Source organism: Suricata suricatta, chromosome 16 (assembly GCF_006229205.1).
Source record: "Suricata suricatta isolate VVHF042 chromosome 16, meerkat_22Aug2017_6uvM2_HiC, whole genome shotgun sequence".
Lineage (NCBI taxonomy): Eukaryota > Metazoa > Chordata > Mammalia > Carnivora > Herpestidae > Suricata > Suricata suricatta.
Window position 1 is genome coordinate 17,717,150 of NC_043715.1, and position 17,836 is coordinate 17,734,985.

At 56.6% G+C, this 17,836-nt stretch overlaps 2 protein-coding genes across 6 annotated transcripts in view; one reads left to right on the plus strand and one right to left on the minus strand.

The window, feature by feature from the left end:
- AGRP (agouti related neuropeptide) overlaps nt 1–17,836 on the plus strand; it is a 59,077-nt gene that overhangs the window by 12,981 nt on the left and 28,260 nt on the right. The gene's annotated exons all lie outside the window — the stretch shown is intronic.
- On the minus strand, nt 901–16,969 carry RIPOR1 (RHO family interacting cell polarization regulator 1). 5 transcript variants are annotated; one of them, XM_029925196.1, is made up of 22 exons: nt 9,875–9,910; nt 8,920–9,046; nt 8,653–8,805; nt 8,406–8,484; nt 7,766–7,789; nt 7,617–7,670; nt 7,341–7,493; nt 7,172–7,235; nt 7,030–7,073; nt 6,827–6,952; nt 6,241–6,389; nt 6,036–6,165; nt 4,453–5,952; nt 4,254–4,375; nt 3,250–3,382; nt 2,847–2,982; nt 2,577–2,738; nt 2,149–2,307; nt 1,810–2,006; nt 1,636–1,719; nt 1,432–1,522; nt 1,099–1,290 (listed from the first exon to the last, which is right to left on the minus strand). In XM_029925196.1, the coding sequence occupies exons 1-22, from the start codon at nt 9,891–9,893 to the stop codon at nt 1,193–1,195; spliced, it is 3,804 nt and encodes a 1,267-aa protein (XP_029781056.1). In that variant the 5' UTR covers nt 9,894–9,910; the 3' UTR covers nt 1,099–1,192. The 5 variants fall into 5 exon arrangements, with proteins under 5 accessions (XP_029781057.1, XP_029781055.1, XP_029781054.1 ...); XM_029925197.1 differs by lacking the exons at nt 1,432–1,522; nt 9,875–9,910 and adding an exon at nt 16,873–16,969 and having other exon boundaries at nt 901–1,290; XM_029925195.1 differs by lacking the exon at nt 1,432–1,522 and having other exon boundaries at nt 901–1,290; nt 4,254–4,372.

Below are 17,836 nucleotides of genomic sequence, written 5' to 3' on the forward strand. Positions count from 1 at the left end.
AATGAAAGCTCTGGAGGGACAGAGGAAGGGTAGAAAGCCTGTTTGTCCAGCTTTGGGTGTGGGCGTCCCTCAGGCCCTCTTTGAAACAGGCCTGCCGTCCTCAATTCCACACACCCCCCATTAGCATTCTTAACCTTCTGGGGTTAACACACTCGCGTGCCAGGTAGCTCTTGGAAGAGGTGAGCCCTTTCCCTGGAGCCCTGCCTCCTGAAGCAGCAGTCTGCCTGTTGTGGGGTTGGGGTGGGGGGTGGTGCACAAGGTTCAGTCAGATTTGTTATTACAGAGAGCAGAGGCAGCTTGGGGAAAGGACTTGTTGTTTAGTGTCACAGGGCAGCTATCTGGGTTTCCTGCCTCCCAGGCCCCAGTTCTTCCCCTCAGTAAGAATCTTCTCTCTCTTACTACCCAGCCTCCAAGGAGCTCCTTGGGTTCAGCTCAGCTACCTCTGAAGGAAGCTGCCTGAGCAGAGGGAAGACGCTGAAGTCGGGTGTTCCTTGATGGGATTCTGCTGCCCCCTTCTGGCCAAAAGCTCAAGTGCTTACCGTACCTTACCCTGCCTGTTTCCTCCGCCACAGGCCACCAGGCCACCAGGCTAGCTGCTAGGAGCCACTCCCAGGACTGGGGCCTTTGGGCTTTCTCTAGACCAACTCCATAGTTCGGCTCCAGCCTGGGGCCATAGCTTCCAGGCCCAGGGCACCCCCAAGCCTCCAGACTGGGCTTCCTCAGCAACATCCCACTACCCTCTTCCTCTGCCCTCTTTGCCAACCCTGGTTCCAGTCTCTGGGCTCTCTTCCACCTGAATTTCCAGGGCCAAAGCACAGTTGGAGTGCAGATAGACCAGTTCAGGAAGAGCCATAGACAGTGCTGGAGCAGAGGGTCAGGAGTGCACCAGGTCAGGCCATGTAGGAAAGGCGTTTTGCTTTTTTATTTTCTGTAAAACTCTGTAAATAAAATATAAAACCAAGGGATGTGGCAGGACACTGATTTGTGGCAAGTGTGCTGAGCCGAGGCTGGGCAGCACTTGACTGCAGGCACTGACTCTACCAACCCAAGGGCAACAGAGAATATATTAGATTTTCATTGATAGGTATCTATGGGGGAGAGGTGTCTGGAGCCAGCCCTCACCCTCCCTGCCAGTGCCTGGTGAGCCCTGAAAGTGAGGGGAAGGGGCACTGGAAGCCAGTGGGTAGGAAATTTAGAATGCTGTGCTGGCCATGCTGCCAGGCCCAAAGATGCGGGGCAGGGCGTCCAGTGATTCCTCCAGCCGTCGATGGGCAGACTGTCCCTCTTCCCCTGTAATTGGTAAGGACGGTGTTAGGAATGATCCTAGCCCCATCTCAGCCCTCCCATCCCTGACTCCACTCACTCCTACTCCCATCAGCCAAAATGTTGTGGAACTCTACTTGACCTATCTCTCCCATCCCCCAGCCTCACCACACTGTTGCAAGCTCTGTCGGGCAGCTTCCCTCACAGCTTCTGTGTCCGTTTGGCACAGGTACACTAGGGGCTCGATGCCCTCAGGAGCCTACCAGGGGAGGGAACATTGAGGTGGGCCCAGTGGAGCAGATGGGAAAGGCCCAGGGCCCAGGGCTGGGGGAACTGGGAGGGGCATGAAGTGCAGGGGTTGGCAGGGGTTACCTTGATGCAGCCCAGGGCCAGGCAACCAGCCACTCTTGTCTGTACATCCTCATCCTCCAGTTGGTCCAGGAAGCACAGTAGGGCCTGGGTAAGGGTGGGAGGGCAGACTTAGCCAGACACTGGGAGCCTGGGACCCCAAGCCTTTGCCTCAAGGAAGGCCTGCTGGACTCTCACCCTTTCCCTAAAGACAGGGCCCAGGGACAGACTCCGGAGCTGGGTGCTGACAGCAGCCATGACCTTGTTGTTGCCATGGACAAGCAGTGAGCTGAGGGCCCGAAGCCCATCCCTTTGCAGCCGCCCTTCAGGCGCCAACCTCAGGGCCTTCAGCACCACAGCTTGGTCATCTGAATTCAAATTCCGCACCAGTAACACTGAAAGAAGAAAGGAGAGTTGAGACAAGATAGCAGGGCAAAGAACCTTGTGTGGTGGGGTCTTGTACACTCATGTTCTCAACCACACCTTCAGACCCACCCACAGGGTCAGGCCACTTTGTGATCAGGGCCTCTGGCTCACCCTCCTCGGCGGTCTCAGTCACATAGGCCTCCATAGAGGGACTGTCCAAGGCTTCGACATAACTCCAGAACTGGAAGATGGTGAACTGCTCTCCAGAGCCTGTCTGGGGCCTCCTGGGCAGCCTCTGCCCCAGGGCATCCTCCAGGAACTTGACACACACTGTGGGAGGCAGTGCTGTAGGCCTCAGGGTTTGGGTGGACCCAGGCCCTTAAAGCAAAGAGCGCTTCCATCCCAGGTTCAGTTCCAGGGGCTCCCCATCCAAAAACCCCACCCCTTTGGGTCCTTTCACATAAAGAAACAAGCCTTCACTATTTCCTCCCACTGCTCAGCTCAGCAGGTCTGTGTAGGCTGACCTGGCTTTTCCTGAGATCCCATAACTGGGGATCCGACAAAGGAGGGCAGAGGGAGCAGGTAGGCAGCCCACTCACCAGCCTCAGCTAGGCCTGGCTGGCGCAGGGAGAGACGGGCACTGTACTGATTGCAGAAGGTGAGGAGCACTCGCTCCACAGGGCAGATGAAGGGGCTGAGTCCCTCTGTGCACTGGTCCCAGAAGGTCAGGAAGCCGGGCCGAGAGGCTGAGAACTGCACGACTATGAGGAGGTGCAGACACCCGTCAGCAACAGAGCAGGCAGGTGGGCAGGTGGCAGTGCAGATGGGGCTAAGTAAGGGAGGAGCTTCCCAGCAGACAGGACCCTTACCTTCCTGGGAAGAGGTGGCAGGGGTTTCCCATCGCCTGCTAAGCTCACATACGGCCTCCAGCACTCTGGCTTCCCTCAGCAGCCGCTCCAGGGCCCATGCCTCCTGGCAGCGCAGAGGCCCAAATGTGCCCAGTTTCTGGAGAATAGGGGTGGCTGAGCAGCTGAGATCTCAGGAGGAAACTTGGGGAGGGTGGAGCCTGGGGACTCCAAGTCCCAGCATGCATGGAGAGGATGGGGGAAGCCAGAGTATGGGAGGTGTTCCGCTCAGCAAGAGCCAAATGCTAGGGTTCTGAGCAGTGGGGAGTGGAAGTCAGAGGAGGCACAGAGGGCCTGGATTGAGGCGCAGGGCTCCCTGGGGTAAGGGGTTACGAAAGGAGGGTGTGGAGAAGACCACTAGCCTCACCAGCAGGAGGCGGCTGCAGTGGTACAGGTGCTGGACCAAGGCAGCGTCCAGAGCTGGACACTCTGTGCTGAGGGGGCGGACACTGGGTAAGTCAAGGCTGTCCTCAGCCCCAGGCTCCAGGCTGTTTGAGGGCCTGAGAGAAAAATGGGGTCAACCACCCCAGGAGCACACATCACCACGTGATCAACAGTTTATTTTTATTAATGTACCCCCATCCCAGAATGGAAGAGCAGATGATACACAGACAGCAGACAATGGGTAAGTTCACAGAGGACTTCCAGAAGGAGAAAGAGACTATGACCAGCAGGTGATAGTGGGTCTCCAGGGTCCGTCTGTCTTTTCCCAGCTCCAGCTACAACTTCTGGGACCACCATGCCCGCTGAGGCTGGGATGGGTGGGAGTAGGGTTGCAGGCGGGATGGACTACATAATGTGGATTCCAAGGGGTTGTGGCCCAAAGGGTGCATGGCACAGGGCCCTAACCTGGGCAGGAGTAGAGAGGCTGGGCCGGGCATGACCCCTACCCAGGAATTGGCAAAGGCCACTCTGGGACAGAGAGCCAAGGGGCTGGGTTCTCAGGGAAAGCCTGGGTTGAGACAGAGGGAGTTGATGCTGGGGAACCCAGGATCCATGGGGAGGCACTAAACGGGCTTGTTCAAAGGGTAGATCCGAGGTGAGTCCAAGGGAAAGAGGAGGAGCTGGAGGATCACAGGCTGATGGGGACGAGCAGGAGAGGCAGGCATTGCAGGGACCAGAAGGAGGGAGGTCAGAAGCACTGGGGATACAGATGGGGTTGGAAACAGGCATCAGGGACACATGAGGACTACATGGGGTGGGGGTGGGGGGTGTTGGACACAGATGCACCTGCTGGAAGTGTATCCCCTCCTGCCACCTCCAGTCTTGCCACTCTTTTCGTGTGCTCTGCCTGGCTCCACCTCACCTGTTCCCCTTTCTGGCCTTTTCCCCTTCACCTGGCACTCACTCCCCTCACCTCTTCCCCCTCACCTGTCTCCAGGACCATCAATGTCTTCGTCTTCATCCTCATTGAGGAAGCTGAAGCTCTCCAGGGCATGCTCCACAGTGATACTAAGGCTGGAGGCCCGGCTGCGAGTCAGGCCTTGTTTCTGCTGGGGTTGAGAAGGGAGTCGGTGCTACCATCCACTGCCTTGCTGCCCTCCCTGTGCTGCCACCCAGCCCTCCTTACCATGAGCAGACTCTCCAGCCGGGTCACCTCCTGCTCCAGGCCCTGCAACTCAGGGAACTGGCCACGATAGTCATCCAGGGCAGCCATTAGGGCCCCTAGTGCCTCTTCCAGCCTCCTATCCCCAGTCCCTCCAGCTGCTCCTGGAACTGCGGCCCGAGTGGCCTCAGCCAGGCGAAGGTCTAAATGCTGGGCCACAGGGGCTAGGGGTGAGGGAGGTGGACTTGGGCTCTGAAGGATGGGTTCTGGGGAATCTGGGGAAGGACTTGTGAGGGGTTCCCAACTGGAACAGGCAGGGCCTGGGTAGGAGGTGCTGGGGGCTACAGGGTCTGCCTGAGTGCAAGGAGTGGAGGCTGGGTAGCTAGAAGACAGGGTGTTGGTGCCTGGGAGGGTAGCGTCTGCCTTTGCCAAGGAGCTGGGAAGCATGGCATGGTCTAAAGAAGTGGAAGAGCTTACAGTTATAAGGGTGGGGCTTGTGACAGGATGGGTGGGGCTCCTAGTGGTCTCAACTAGGTTCTTAACCTTGGGAGCTGACATACTGGCTTTGTGAGCAGGGCTTGTGGCAGTGTGGGCGGGGCTTGTGGTAGTGTGGGTGGGGCTTGTGGTAGCATGGGTGGGACTTGCAGTCATGTGGGTGGAGCTTATAGTGGTTTGGGTGAGGGTTGCAGTAGTATGGGTAACACTTGTGGTAGTGTGGATGGGGCTTGTAGTGGTCTCGACTGGGCCTGTAGTATTGGGGGTAGGACCTACAGTAGTGAGAGTGGAAATCATCGGCTTGTCGGTGGGACTTGTGGTGGTCTGGCCTGGGGCTGTGGCACTGAGGGTAGGGCCTGTAGTGGTGAGGACAGAGACCATGGGCTTGTGGGTAGAATCCGTGGTAGTGTGAGTGAGGCTTGGAGCACTGTGGGTAGGGGTGATGGCATTATAGGTAGATGCTGTGTTGGTGTGGGGGGGGCCTGGCAGTTCAGAACAGCTAGAGTCTGTGAGTTTGTGAACCAAGCCTAGGTGTGCAGACAAGGCAGGGTCTGTAGATATGCGGACAGGGCCTGTTGTACTGAGGGTAGGGCTTGTGGCAGAATGGCAAGGGTCCACAGCAGGAGGGACAGGACCAGGTTGCTCCCCATGCATGGGATCTGGGTGTGCAGGCAGGCTAGGTCCCTGGGCTAGACTTTCTAGGCCCAGAGCCTCCACAGAAGCCTCAGCTAAAGCAGCATCCACACTGGCCTCACTGATGTGGCTCAGAGTCCGGCTATAGGGGGCATGGCCATTGGCCAGGGCTGAGGCCACAGCCCCCTCTTCATCCACGGGCGCAGAGATGGGGGTCTCAGGCCTACGGAAGGTGACTTGAATGGGCAGAGGTTCAGGCTGCTGCACCAGAGGTCTGGGAGCTGAAGAGTGGCGGGCAATGCCTGAGAGCTGGGGGCTAGATGAGTCGTCCGAAGATTCGGATGACAGGGACCATGCCGTCCCATTCTCTAGCTCCTCCTGCCGCCTCAGCATATTCTGGGAGAGAGGAAACGGCACTTCAGAACCACCCCAGGGAGCCCCTGGGGGATGGTGGGGCCTAAGCCTGGCTTGTGACTCACATAAAACGCCTGTTCCCGAAGTGAGGGTGTGTCTGGTGGGCTCTGGCTATAGGTGGAGAAGCGCTTGGTGACTGTGGAGGCCTTGTTGACAGTGGAAGCAGTTGAGGGCTGGTCATCCTTGTCGAAGGGGCTGGGGAGGTAAGAAGCTTTTAGCAGGTGCCACAGGCCCCTTGGATCTGTCCCCAAGCCACTTAGCAAGACCAACCTCCATGTGACTTCCAGGCTGAGCTTGATGGTGCCGAGGTCATTGATGTCCACAGCCACAACTTGGGGCAGGGCAGCAAACAGGTCCTTGGTCTCACAGGAGACACTGCCTACAACCACGTGGTTGGCCAGACCCTTCAGTTCTGTCACCTGTAGCCAAGAGTGCATCATAAGGTCACAAGGGTATAGGGATCATGAGGTTGTGAGAGATCAGAGGTCTGAATATGCATAGACTTTATGTGACAGTCACAGGGTCACAGGGCCATGAGAAGGTTGCAGGGATTGGAATTCTATGAGTAATGAGGCCATGGAGGATTGAAGCAGCCTAGGGGCATGTGGATCACAGAGGGCTAAGGTCACTGTGGTCATGGGGGTCACAGTCTCATGAGGGTTTAGGGAGTCAAATGTTTACAAGATTAAAAGATCATGAGAAAATCACAGAGTTATGAAGGTCATGGGGGTTACATATTCACAGAGCCATGAAGCCAGTTGAGAGTTACAGGGTAAGAGTCTTAGGGACATCAGGGGTTCATGGGTCAAGGAGTCACAGGATCATTTTGACTTGTGGTCCTGGGCAGATGCATCACCTTGATAGACAGGAATTCCGTGAGCAGAGGAAGAAAGACGGCTTCCTCACTGTCCCACACCTGCTTTCCGCTACCCTCAATTCTGCCCCGTAGTTTCCAGCGTTGACGCCCATATTTCATGCAGATCTAGGTGAATAGGCAAGATGAGGCAGCCCTTGATGTTTCGACCCTCGCATTCCAGCCCTTCCCTGTCATTCTCATACCTCATACTGATCCCCCACACATAGCCTGGCGAAGCCAGCCAGCCCTAGGAGTAAGAAGAAGGAGATATGCCATTTTGAGGGGTCTCAGGCACACAATCCCCTTGTCCCATGACCATAATACCCTCTTCCCTTCACTTAGTACCTTTCATCCGGAGATGGAATTCGCCCAGCTGTGCTTCCAGCTCACTCTCCAGCAGACACATGCTCTGGGAGGGGTGGGCAGGGACAAGAGGGGATCAAGAACCAGTTCTCTCTCACCAACTCTGCTATACCTACCCTGTGCCTTTGCCTTCGGGAGACCCATCCCTCACCTCTGTGTACTCGCGATGCCCTCGAGTGGCTTCAGCCAGGCTGTCCCGGGCCTCTCGACTCCCTGGAGACCCAGTGCTATAGGCACGGATCATGTTGTAGGCACCATCCCGGAGACGCCGCTGGACACAGTATGCTTCATACAGCTCATCAATCTGGGCAGGTGAGTGGGAAGATATTGAGGGAATTGAGACTCACTACTGGGGTTGCTCACCCATCTCCCTGTAATACCAATCTACCACCCGCCTTGTATGCACACATGCATGCTGCACATATACCTTGCTGGCATGGAACTCCAACCGTCGCAGGAAGCGTTCAATGGACTTGACTTGCTGAGGGAGAGGTATGTCAGGAGGGGCTAGAGGCCCCAAGTCCTTATCCTCCCCAGTGAGCCAACCTCTTCCATCATCATTCCCTACACTCTTACCTTGTCCAAGTCATAAAGGAAGCCCTGTAGGGAAAGATGAGAGGGGACACTTAGGATACTTCCCATGAAGTATTTCAGCAGAGGCGCTTGTCTACCCAGACCCATCTAACTTCTCTCTTTCACAGCCTTCCTCCCCGTCTTACCAAAGTCCACAGCCACCCCAGTCAAAACATGGACTGACCCACCTTCCCTCATGCCTGGGTTTTGGTGCATGTTAGTGACATAGGATCTGGTCTTCAAGACCCTTCCTATCCCCATCCCCCCACCTCTTTACCTGGGATCCCTCCCCTGGCTCACTCCCTTTCCTGCAACCCCTAGGAAGAGGGTCCCTCTTCCAGGGAACTCCTACTCTTCAAGCCCCAACAGAAGTGTTTCCTCCTCTGGAAAGCCCTGACCTGCTCCCAGAAAAGAACCATGACTCTCTATCAGAACTAGTACAATATAGTTTCATATCATCCACATCTGTGAGGGTCTGACCCACCCCACTGAAAGCTCCCATGGGCAGGTACTGGGTCCCAGACAAAAAGTGTACACAGCCTGGGGAAGGTGGGGCTAGAAACCTTCCCAGCCTTTTCCGATATCCTGTATTCTAGTCACAACTGGGCTAAATCCAGGGCATCCTTGTCAACCCTTTACTTACCAGCCGGGAATTCCTCTTGGACTCCCTAATCTGTCCCTGGAGTTTCTCCTGCTCCTGCTGGTGTACTTCCAAATAGGCCCTGAGGAAAGGAGTGACTACAAGAATTAGCTTACCTTTCCAGCTTCCAGCTGCCCAGGGTACAGGCAGTGGAAGGAAGATAGGAGACTGGGGAAGGTTCCTACTAGCAGGAAGGGGATGAGGGTTTAGGGAGGAGTCCTGGGTTAAGGCATTGGGAGGCGTTCCTTACGTCAGGCCCTGCTTGAGCGCAGTGTACACCAGGTCCAGCCGCTCAGGCTGTGGGACCTTAGGGGCTGGGTGCGCCACAGAAAACATCCTGGACACTCGGGAGAGCGCTGGGGGCTTCCGTGGGGGCCCCGGGGGACTGAAGGCCGGGAAGCTCCTGAAGAAGAGGCCACACTCAGAAAAGTACAAGAAAGATCCCCAAACCCTCACTGCACACCCAGCTCCAACCCCATCACACTCTCTTGACCGTTAGCCCCGCTCTGCTGCGTACCTGGGGCCCCGTTCGTGGCTGCCGAGGACGCCTGCGAAGGACTGGCTCCTACTGACCCGGGCGCTGAGCAGGCGGCGCTGCGGCCGCACCGACAGGGACATCATGGAATGAGTCCGCGCGGGGCTCCCTGGGGGGTGGCGAGGGCGGGTGTCCAGCGCCAGTCAGGCTTTTGAAGCCCCCTCCGGAGGCCCGGCCTCTGTATCTTAGTCCAGCCGGACACCGCCTGACGCCGGGAGTCCGACAATCCTGCCGGCCCCAGCACTAATGACAGGGCGGTGGGGCGACTCGGCCTCGGACTCAGCGTGGCCTCGGCTCGGCCCCCACTTCCTGCAGAGGTGCAGGCTCCTCCTGTCTCGGGGCAGGAAGGGGGGTCGCGCGGGGACCCCCTCCCCCGCCCCTGGCTGGGAAGGGGCAGGAAAGGGGCGGGACGCATGAAGAATGTACGGAAGCGCTTGTTTACCCGGGGGCGGGGCGGGCTCCCCAGCCCTGCCCCTGACCTCACCCCTTACCCCCGCAACAGTGACCAGGAGCTCCAGCGCTCCAACCCCAAGAGGCTGCGGGAGGTCACTAGGCGGGGTGAACGCTCTGAGCCCAGCGCAGCTGCCCAACAGGCCCGGCAGGCGCGGGGTTGCCTCCTGCGACCCTCCCGCCCCGTGTAAACGGCTCGCTCCAGCCCCCACCGGGAATGCCAGAACCTTCCCAAAGCCCAGCAGCCGGGGGATTCCCAGAGTGGGGGGCTGTGCCAAGAAGTGCCCCGCCTCCTCCACTTTCCTGCGACTCCCACCTGGAAACTGAGTCACAGACTGACGCCTTCGCCCGCGCCCTTAGCGGGAAGGGATCCTCCGCAGACCCCCCCACCCAGCTCCGGCGAAACACGCGCCCCGGTCCCCCAGATTCCAGCCCGCACCCCATGGGGCCAGCCCCGCAGCCATCGCAGCCTCAGGCCGGGTCCTACCTCTCTTCTTGGCACTCATGGTAGATCCAGGACAGCTCCCCACCCCCTGCGTTTGCCCTCCCACCCCTGTGTCCCCACAGGCCCAGGGCCACTAGGTGCTGGCCGAGCTGGGATCCGCGCTTGCTCCCAGGGACTCTGGCTCGGGCTTCAGCTCCTCCCGGCGCCGCCCCTCGCCCAGTTCCTGCCGCCTGACTCAGCCCGCCGGGATGGGCGGGACCCGCTGGACCACGGCGGGGGGGGGGGGGGGGGGGCGTGCACCGGGGCCTCCTACTGACCGGCTTATGGGAGGGGTGCTGGGGGTTCCCTTCAGGGAGGAGACTGAAGTGGGTCTTCTCGGGTGGGATCCGGAGTTTGGGTAAAGGGAACTGGGCCCGGCGGTGAATAAGGAGGGATAAACAGAATGAAGACCCTGAGTGGAGACTGGATTGGATGCAGTTAGAGTATGGGGCTCATAGAGTGGCTGTTGAGGGGAGTGAGAGAAAGCTGAGCACACACAAGACTGGGAGTTGGGGTTCTGAGTATGCAGACTGGAAAGTGGGGCTGAGGAAATAGAAGAAAGGACTGTGGGTGCTGAGTGGTTGGCCTGTGCCAATAGAGGGCAGAGTCAGGCACTGAGCATGAGGGGTCTGGGAGGCTGGGAAGAGAAAGAGGCTAAAAGTTGGGACTGGATCAAGCTCATATTACGCGTTGCTGCCCAAGAAGGAAGCAGAGAAGGAACTGGGTGCAGAGTCCCAAAGCCCATACACTACCCCCAGCCACAGATGGGGTGCGCAGTCCCCCATCCCCAGGCCCGAGGGAAGAGGATCATGTCCCAGTGCCCAGCCAGAGCCACTTCTCTGGTACAAGCTGCATCCTAGGGTGAGTTCCCCATCCTTCTGGCCACCAGCTCACTGGCTGAATCCCCTTGGTTTTGGCCCTTTCCCACCCTCAGTATCTTTTCCTTGAATTTCCCTCATCCACCCCCAGCCTGAATAGAGGTTATCATGCCCAAACTCCAGTGCTCCCTCAAGCCATAAATACTCCTGCTCCTTGATGCTCAGTTCTGCTTATTTTTTTCCCCAAGAGGCTGGGGTGGCCCCAGAGGTCAGCATTTCCAATAAGCTCACCAGTTCCCTATAGTATCAGATGCAAGATACACAAGGATCTCAGTTTGAGATGTGCTATCCTCCTCTCTCTCCTTGAAGACCAGATGCTTTGCACCCTACTCCAGCACCTGTGTACTCCTGTGGATTGCACACCCCACACTGGACTTTCTCCTCCCTTCAGCCACCCACCATGGGAACGCCCCCCCCCCCAGCTCTGGAATGCCCCTTTGCTAAATCATGACTACAAGGCACCAACCTTAAGACTCTCTGCATCACCCCCACCTACCTTGTCTTCTACCTGAGACCTCTTGAAACCTCAGCTCATTTATTCAACTATTCATTGAGTGGCAACTCTGTGCCAAGCATGTACCAGGCACTGGAGATACAGCCCAGAATTTCACAGACACCATCCTGCACAGAGCTCACAATTGGCCTCTGTCTCCTTTCTCTCTGCCAGCTCCCTCCCACCTTCTCTTCCCTGCACATCCTTCTCCCCAGCCTAGGTCCACAGGCACCACACTCTATAGCTCACCTGCTGCTAACGCGCCTGGTCCTCTGTGCTTCTCTCCTACCTGGCAGAAACCAACCCTGGGCAACCCAACGCCCTGCCTTCTCTGCACCTGCACATGCTGGCAGGAGCTGCCAGAGGTCTTCGCAAGCAGCTGAGCTGGAACCACAGAGCAATTCTCTCAACCTCAGCCAGACTCTCATTTTCCACCCAGGAAATGTGGCCCTACCATCTTTCTCCCTTCTCACAGATGATGAATGTTTCAGACTTCCTCCATAAGCCTTAAGCAAGTTCAAGTCACTCCCCCATAAAAAATGAAAACAACCCTGGAAACTACCCAAATGCTCATCAGTAGATAATGGAATGCTATACAGCAAAAAGAACTAACAGTATACAAGTGCACACAAAAATATGGATGAATCCTACAGACATAAAGAAGCAAGACCACAAGAGAGGACCTACGTATGGTTTCCTTGATATGAAGTGCAAAAACGGGCAAAACTCATCAATGGTGATAGAAGTCAGAATACTAGTTAACCTTCAGGAGTAGTTACTGGAAGGGGGCACAGGAGGGCTTCCAGGGGGCTGGTAATGTTCCATATTTCCTAATCTGGGTTCTATTTCCTGGTCCTAAATGGGTATGTCCCCTCATGAAAATGGATTGGGCTGTACACTTTGAATGCACACCATCTCTGTAGGTATATTTTAATATAACGTTGACTTAAATAACTCTAACAAGAAATTATTCCTCTCTGGACCCCATTTCTCTTTCCAGCAACCCCATCCATTGCTCCATTTGGCCCTTTCAGCGTCAAGTTTCTTGAAGAGATAGATGTCTACCTTGATTTCCTCTCACAACTTTGCAGCCCTCTTACCACCCTGGGCTACCTTCCACACCCACCCTTCCCCTGACTAGTCTGGACAAGGTCACCAGTGACCTCCCTGTTGCTGAATCCAGTGTCCAAGGTTTAGTCCTTCTCATGCTTGATCTCAGTAAAGCTTTTCATTTTGTGGCTCTCTTTCTCTTCTTTTAGCCCTTTCTTTCCTTGAATTTCAAGAGGCAACAACATGCTCCTGGTTTTCCACCTATCTCCCTGGCTGTACATCTTACTCCCCATAGAAAATCTCATCTTTCTCATCATCCCGGAATGGGCCTCATCCTCCTCACTCTTGGGCTGAATACATCTCCCACACTTCAATGCCCTCGAAATGTTGCCAGCTTCCTTATCTCTTCCTTGCCCAAACAGCTCTTCTGAGCACCAGGCCTGTATATCCAACTGCCTGCTTGTTGCCTCCCTGGAAGCTAAGTGACAATGCAGAGTGGGCTATTAGGGATGTGCTGAGTTTGAGGTCCCCAAGCTGGATTCCCCAATTTCCAATTTCCTTCTCAAATTCGACTCTTCCCAGTCAACATTTCTCCAGTCAGCCACACACTCCTGCCATTTCTGCAATCTGCCCCTCACCTCCATCCCCACAGTTAGAATTTGGGTCCAAACAGTCACCAACTCTCACCTAGAGCCCTAGTGAAGCTTCCCAATCAGCTCCCTGTCTCCACTGTAATCCACAATGATCTATTCTTTTTTGTTTGTTCATTTGTTTGTTTGTTTATGGGTATTCAGCTTTATTTTACACAATTGCCTACTTTTTTTTTTAAGTAAGCAAGGTCACATACATGCTCTACCGACTGAGCCAGTCTGGTGCACCCCCCCCTTCTTTATTCAATAACAGCATTGCTCTTCTTAAAATTCCAGTCATCTAACAATGCCCAAAACTGTGACTTGTCAAGTGCTTTCTATAGGCCAGGCACTGTGCTTAATTAACAAACATCGTCTCATTTAATTCTGGTGACAACTCTATGGAGTCAATCCTATTATCCCCATCTCACAGATGAGAAATATGAGGCTAACTAGTTGTGTGACCTTGGGCAAGGCATTTCTTAACCTTTTTGGGCTTCAAATACACCTCTGTTAAATAAGCATAACAACAACAACAGCAGCCTCACAGGGCTGTTGGGAGGATGAAATGAGACACTTCTCTTTCTAGGCACTTCTAGGAGTATCTGGGCAAGGGAAAATTGTGTGTGGGGTAGGAAAGTTGGGGTGGATACACTAGCACACTGTAAACACACAACCAATATCAACTGTTGTTATTAACAATTATTAATATGCCCAAGATTACACAGCTGGTAAGTGGTAGGGGCAGGATTCAAATCCAGGCAGTCCAACCCCAGGACTCTTAAGTCCTAGCATCCCCCTCTTTTGCCTCTTGTGAAACATCCATGGGTGACCCCCTACCCCAGGGATAAAGTCTAGGCTCTCTGACATGACCTCCAATGCCCTTCAGGCTCTGTCCCTTCTCTCATATACCTTCTATCACTGCTCTACTCAGTCCCCTTCTCCTCTCATGGCCTTTCTGTTCCAGCTACTGTGACTGTCTCTCTCTCTCTTTAAAAATTTTTTCTTTTTATTACTATAGTTAATTTTTTAAATGTTTACTTATTTTTGAGAGAGAGAGCAAGAGCATGAGCAGGGGAGGGGCAGAGAGAGAGGGAGAGAGAAAATCCCGAGGGGCTCAAACCTATGAACCATGAGTTCATGACCTGAGCCAAAGTCAGACGCTCAACAGACTGAGCCACCCAGGTGCCCCTGACCCTCTCTCAATACCTACAAGGCTCTTCAGCCTTTCAGCAGCATCCTCCATTGCTCCTATACCCTCTTCCCATATTGTCAGCCTTACCAATTCCCTCTCCTTTTTCAAGTTTTACCCTATGAGGTCTTCCTCCAGGAAGCCTGCCCTGGGTTGGTTCCTCCTTTTAGGCGCCTCATAGCTTCCTTCCTCTGATCCTGGAGACCACACAGTTCAGTTGTCAGTTCTCCTTTAGCATCTGTCTTCCAACCAGACTATGAACTCTGGGAGCAACGTCCTGCTTGCTGGGTTTACTGCTGTGCCCTCCAGGCCCACAACCAGGGAGATGAGGGAGGGGGCTGAGTGTGAGTTGGCAGCTGAGTGAACTGGGCTGCCCAGACACAGGAAGAGCAGTTACTGGGCTGTTGGAGGGGTAGATTTCAAGTCTGTGCCCACCCTAACTCCCCTACCCTGTTTACAATTTTCATTGTCCTTCCCACACTTTCTGGTTATATCGTTAAGTAGAGTTCTGCTCCCTGAGCGGGTAGGGTGAGGACCCCTGGGGCTCTGGAACTGAGTGGGTAGGCTAGACTCAGAGTAGGCTAACTGTCCGAACACTTTTCTTTCTCTCGCTCTCACTAGGGCTCAGCTGCCACCAGCTCCCTAGTCCCACAGGGACCAGGATGTGTAATTGTTGGTCCACACTCTTGCCAAATGACCATTAGAATATCCACCTGAGTGACCATTTCAGCGGGCGGAGGCTGTCTCTTCCCTGTGGCAGGGGAGAAAAAAAAAATTGCTGAGGTCCTCTGAGCTAAGGGACAGGGCCCACCTTAACTGACTGGGGCTGACCGGGCTCACACCAGCCCTGAAGTCTGTTCTGGACATGGGAAAAATCCCTGGTCCCAAAGGTTATGGGGCATGCAACACAGCCAGCGCCAGGAAGCGCGGAATGGAACCCTGACTGCCTGCATGGCCCGATTCCTCCGTCCCCCAAACCTTCTACATGCCAAAAGTGGTGCACTTGTGTGGGACAGGAGGTCCCACCACCTGGCTCAGTGGTAGGCCAGGCCGGGCCAGCAGCCTCGCCAGGAGTCCCCGGTTTGGCCCCGCCCAGGCGCGGGGCTGCCCCAGACAGAGGTAAACAGACGCTAAAAATAGCCCGGGCAAGGGGCGGCTGCAAGGAGAATGGGGTCCCTACAGGACCTGTCCCTGTCTCCATAGCAACTGCCCCCAAACCCGCAACTGCCTGACGTCACGCCGCAGCTGCCGGGGCTGGAGGGAGGGGTGTGTGCCCGGCCTGGGACCCCCCACCCCGGAACCAGGCGGAGGCTGCGGGTGGCTTCACTTCCTGCCGGCCCCCTCCCTGGTCAGCTGGTCACATTCCCCGGCCAGAGGCTGGCGGCGCGCTGGAAGCCGGTGGCTTCCCCTGGGCCTGGCCTGGAAGGGTAGAGCCCAGCGGCAGCGAGAGGCAGTGAGACGCAGGGGCGGCGCCCTCATCACCTGCCTTTCCACCCAGGGTGGACCCAGCCTGGCTACCTGCGTGCTCTCCTCACCCCCACCCAAATCCAGGCCTCTATCTCTGGCTGTTGCCTCATAGGACCCAGGATGGGGAGGGTGGGTGGAAGTGGAAGCGAAGCCAGGCCTCCTTGTCCTGCTGGAGTATTTTGTACTTCACTCTCTAATTCTCCTTTTCCACACCCCTTCCATGCCACAAAGGTGGTAATGCAATGGCAAGAATTCAGGTCTGGGTCTAGTTCCCATTTCTCCCTAAACCAGATGTGTGACCTTGAGAATATTACTTAACCTCTCTGGGCCTGTTTCAGCCTCTGCCAGATTGTCAGAAACCTCCTCAGAAAGCTGTGCTGGGCTGAATGCTGCAGGCCCAGGGTGAGGTCCCACAGATGGTGACAGGGGAATCTTTATTGTTATATTTGTTATATTTAGACTGCACACAGTAGGTGCTCCGCCAGCCAGTCTGGACCTGAATTAGGATCAATCCAGTAGAACTGTCTAGGAAGGGTCAGTCCTGGAGGCTGGACTCAGGCCTCAACAGGGAGAGGAGGACAGGGGTGCTGAGAGCAGACTTAGCCAGATACCTAGCCTTGGTAAGACGCTCCTTCCCCCAAACAGTTCTGCAGGGTGCCCAAGCCTGGCTGCTTACAGAGACCCCGCATCGGCCTCCCATTCCCAGGGACAGGGTCTGTTCCCCCGCCAGGCCAGGGAGATCATCTCCAGCTTCAGCCGCTTGGGCAAAGAGCCCGGCCACAGGCCAGGATCGGCTACCTCGGGCCGAGCCCCAAAGCCGCTTAGGCCAGCCGGTGGGACCAGGAAGATTAGCTCATCTCCGAGGCTAGCCTGCACCCTTCGCCGCCCCCTCCCCATTCGCAGCTCATCCTACCCCTCCCCGCACCCGGCGAGGGCAGCGGGGTATCCCGGAGAGCGCCCTTGCCAGCGCCCAGGCTGGCGCCCTGGGTCCGCCCTCAGGCCCGGCCCACCCTAGAGCCCCGGGGCAAGGGCCGCCTGGGCCTTGCCTTGGGAGAGAAGAAGGCAGCGCCGGGCGTGTCAGGCAGGCCCAAAGGCTACGGCTTTTGTGGGCGTCCTCCGCGCCCGGGGGAAGGGGAGGAAAGATAACCGCGCGGCCCGGGACCCGGGGATCGGGCGATGGGGGACAGGGCCGCAGCCAGGGCAGCAGATCCGGGACCGATGGGGAGGTACCCGAACCGCCTCATCCGACCCCCGCCTGGCCCGCGGCCCCCCGAAAAGGCGGTGACACTCACATGGCTGCACTGGGCTGCGCGGACCTCTTGCTTTCGGTGCGCTCCTCCCTGCCCGGCCTGGTCGCGCCGCAGCTGCCGCTGTCCCCGCCGCCGGCGTCCACCCCTCCCTCCGCCCGTCGCCCGCCGCCCAGTCACCCCGCTCCTCCCCCGCCCGCTGGGCCCCACCCACTGCGCTCCAGAGGCTCCGGGACCCGAGGAGGCGCCCACAGCTCGCTCCGCCCTCTCGGGTAACGGGGCAGGCTAGTGGCCCGCGGGGTCCACCAGCTTGCGGGGAGGCGGGGCCCTGGAGGACGTGAGGGTCGTGGGAGTTCTTGGCGCTCGGGTTCCGGGAATTGGGCAGCTGCTTGCAAAGCCAGTCCCATTCCTTCCCACACAGATCCCAAAACTGGGTGCACCGGAGAGCCCCGCTTGCCTGTCCCCTTCTCAAAATCTGTGGTCTCTAGAGATCTTTCAGGCCCTCCTATCCATGACCGTCTGAAACAGGTCCCGGAGCAGCCACTGCTGGGTTGGGTTGTTTGGAGGAAAGGATTAGGGCCAGTTTTGGGGACGGGAACAAGGGGTCCTGAAGCCTAGCCATTGGACACCTGACCGTGCGTTCACCACTCACTGGTTACTGGCTCTGGGGAGCCTCAGGCCTTTCTCTCAGAGAGCAGGAGGGTCTGGGTACCTGGGCTTAGGGCATATGTTGGCCAAGGGGGCCAGAGCCAGTCCTTCCCAATAAGGGGACTGAAATAGTGACTCTCCCCTCCAGTGGGTTGAGGTGGAGCTGAGAGCTCTGGGCCCCCACCGGAACAGTTTCACTATGTAGTCCTTTACCTTTAGAGGGGGCACAGACATATCCAGGAGCAGTTTTAGGGACTTTGAGAGGTTTTTTACTATCTGCACCGCCCCCCCCCCAGGGTTGGTATTAACCCAGAAGTAGTGGTAGGGGTATAGAGGCCCTCAGGGACACTGACATCCCCTC

Bases quoted from the DNA above. Each gene is read 5' to 3' on its own strand.
- RIPOR1 (XM_029925194.1), bottom strand. The intron at 6,953-7,029 runs GTATGAGAATGA...CTATTCACCTAG, and splicing joins GTGTGGGGGATCAGTATGAG to ATCTGCATGAAATATGGGCG. The intron at 5,953-6,035 runs GTGAGTCACAAG...CCTCTCTCCCAG, and splicing joins TTCGGGAACAGGCGTTTTAT to AATATGCTGAGGCGGCAGGA.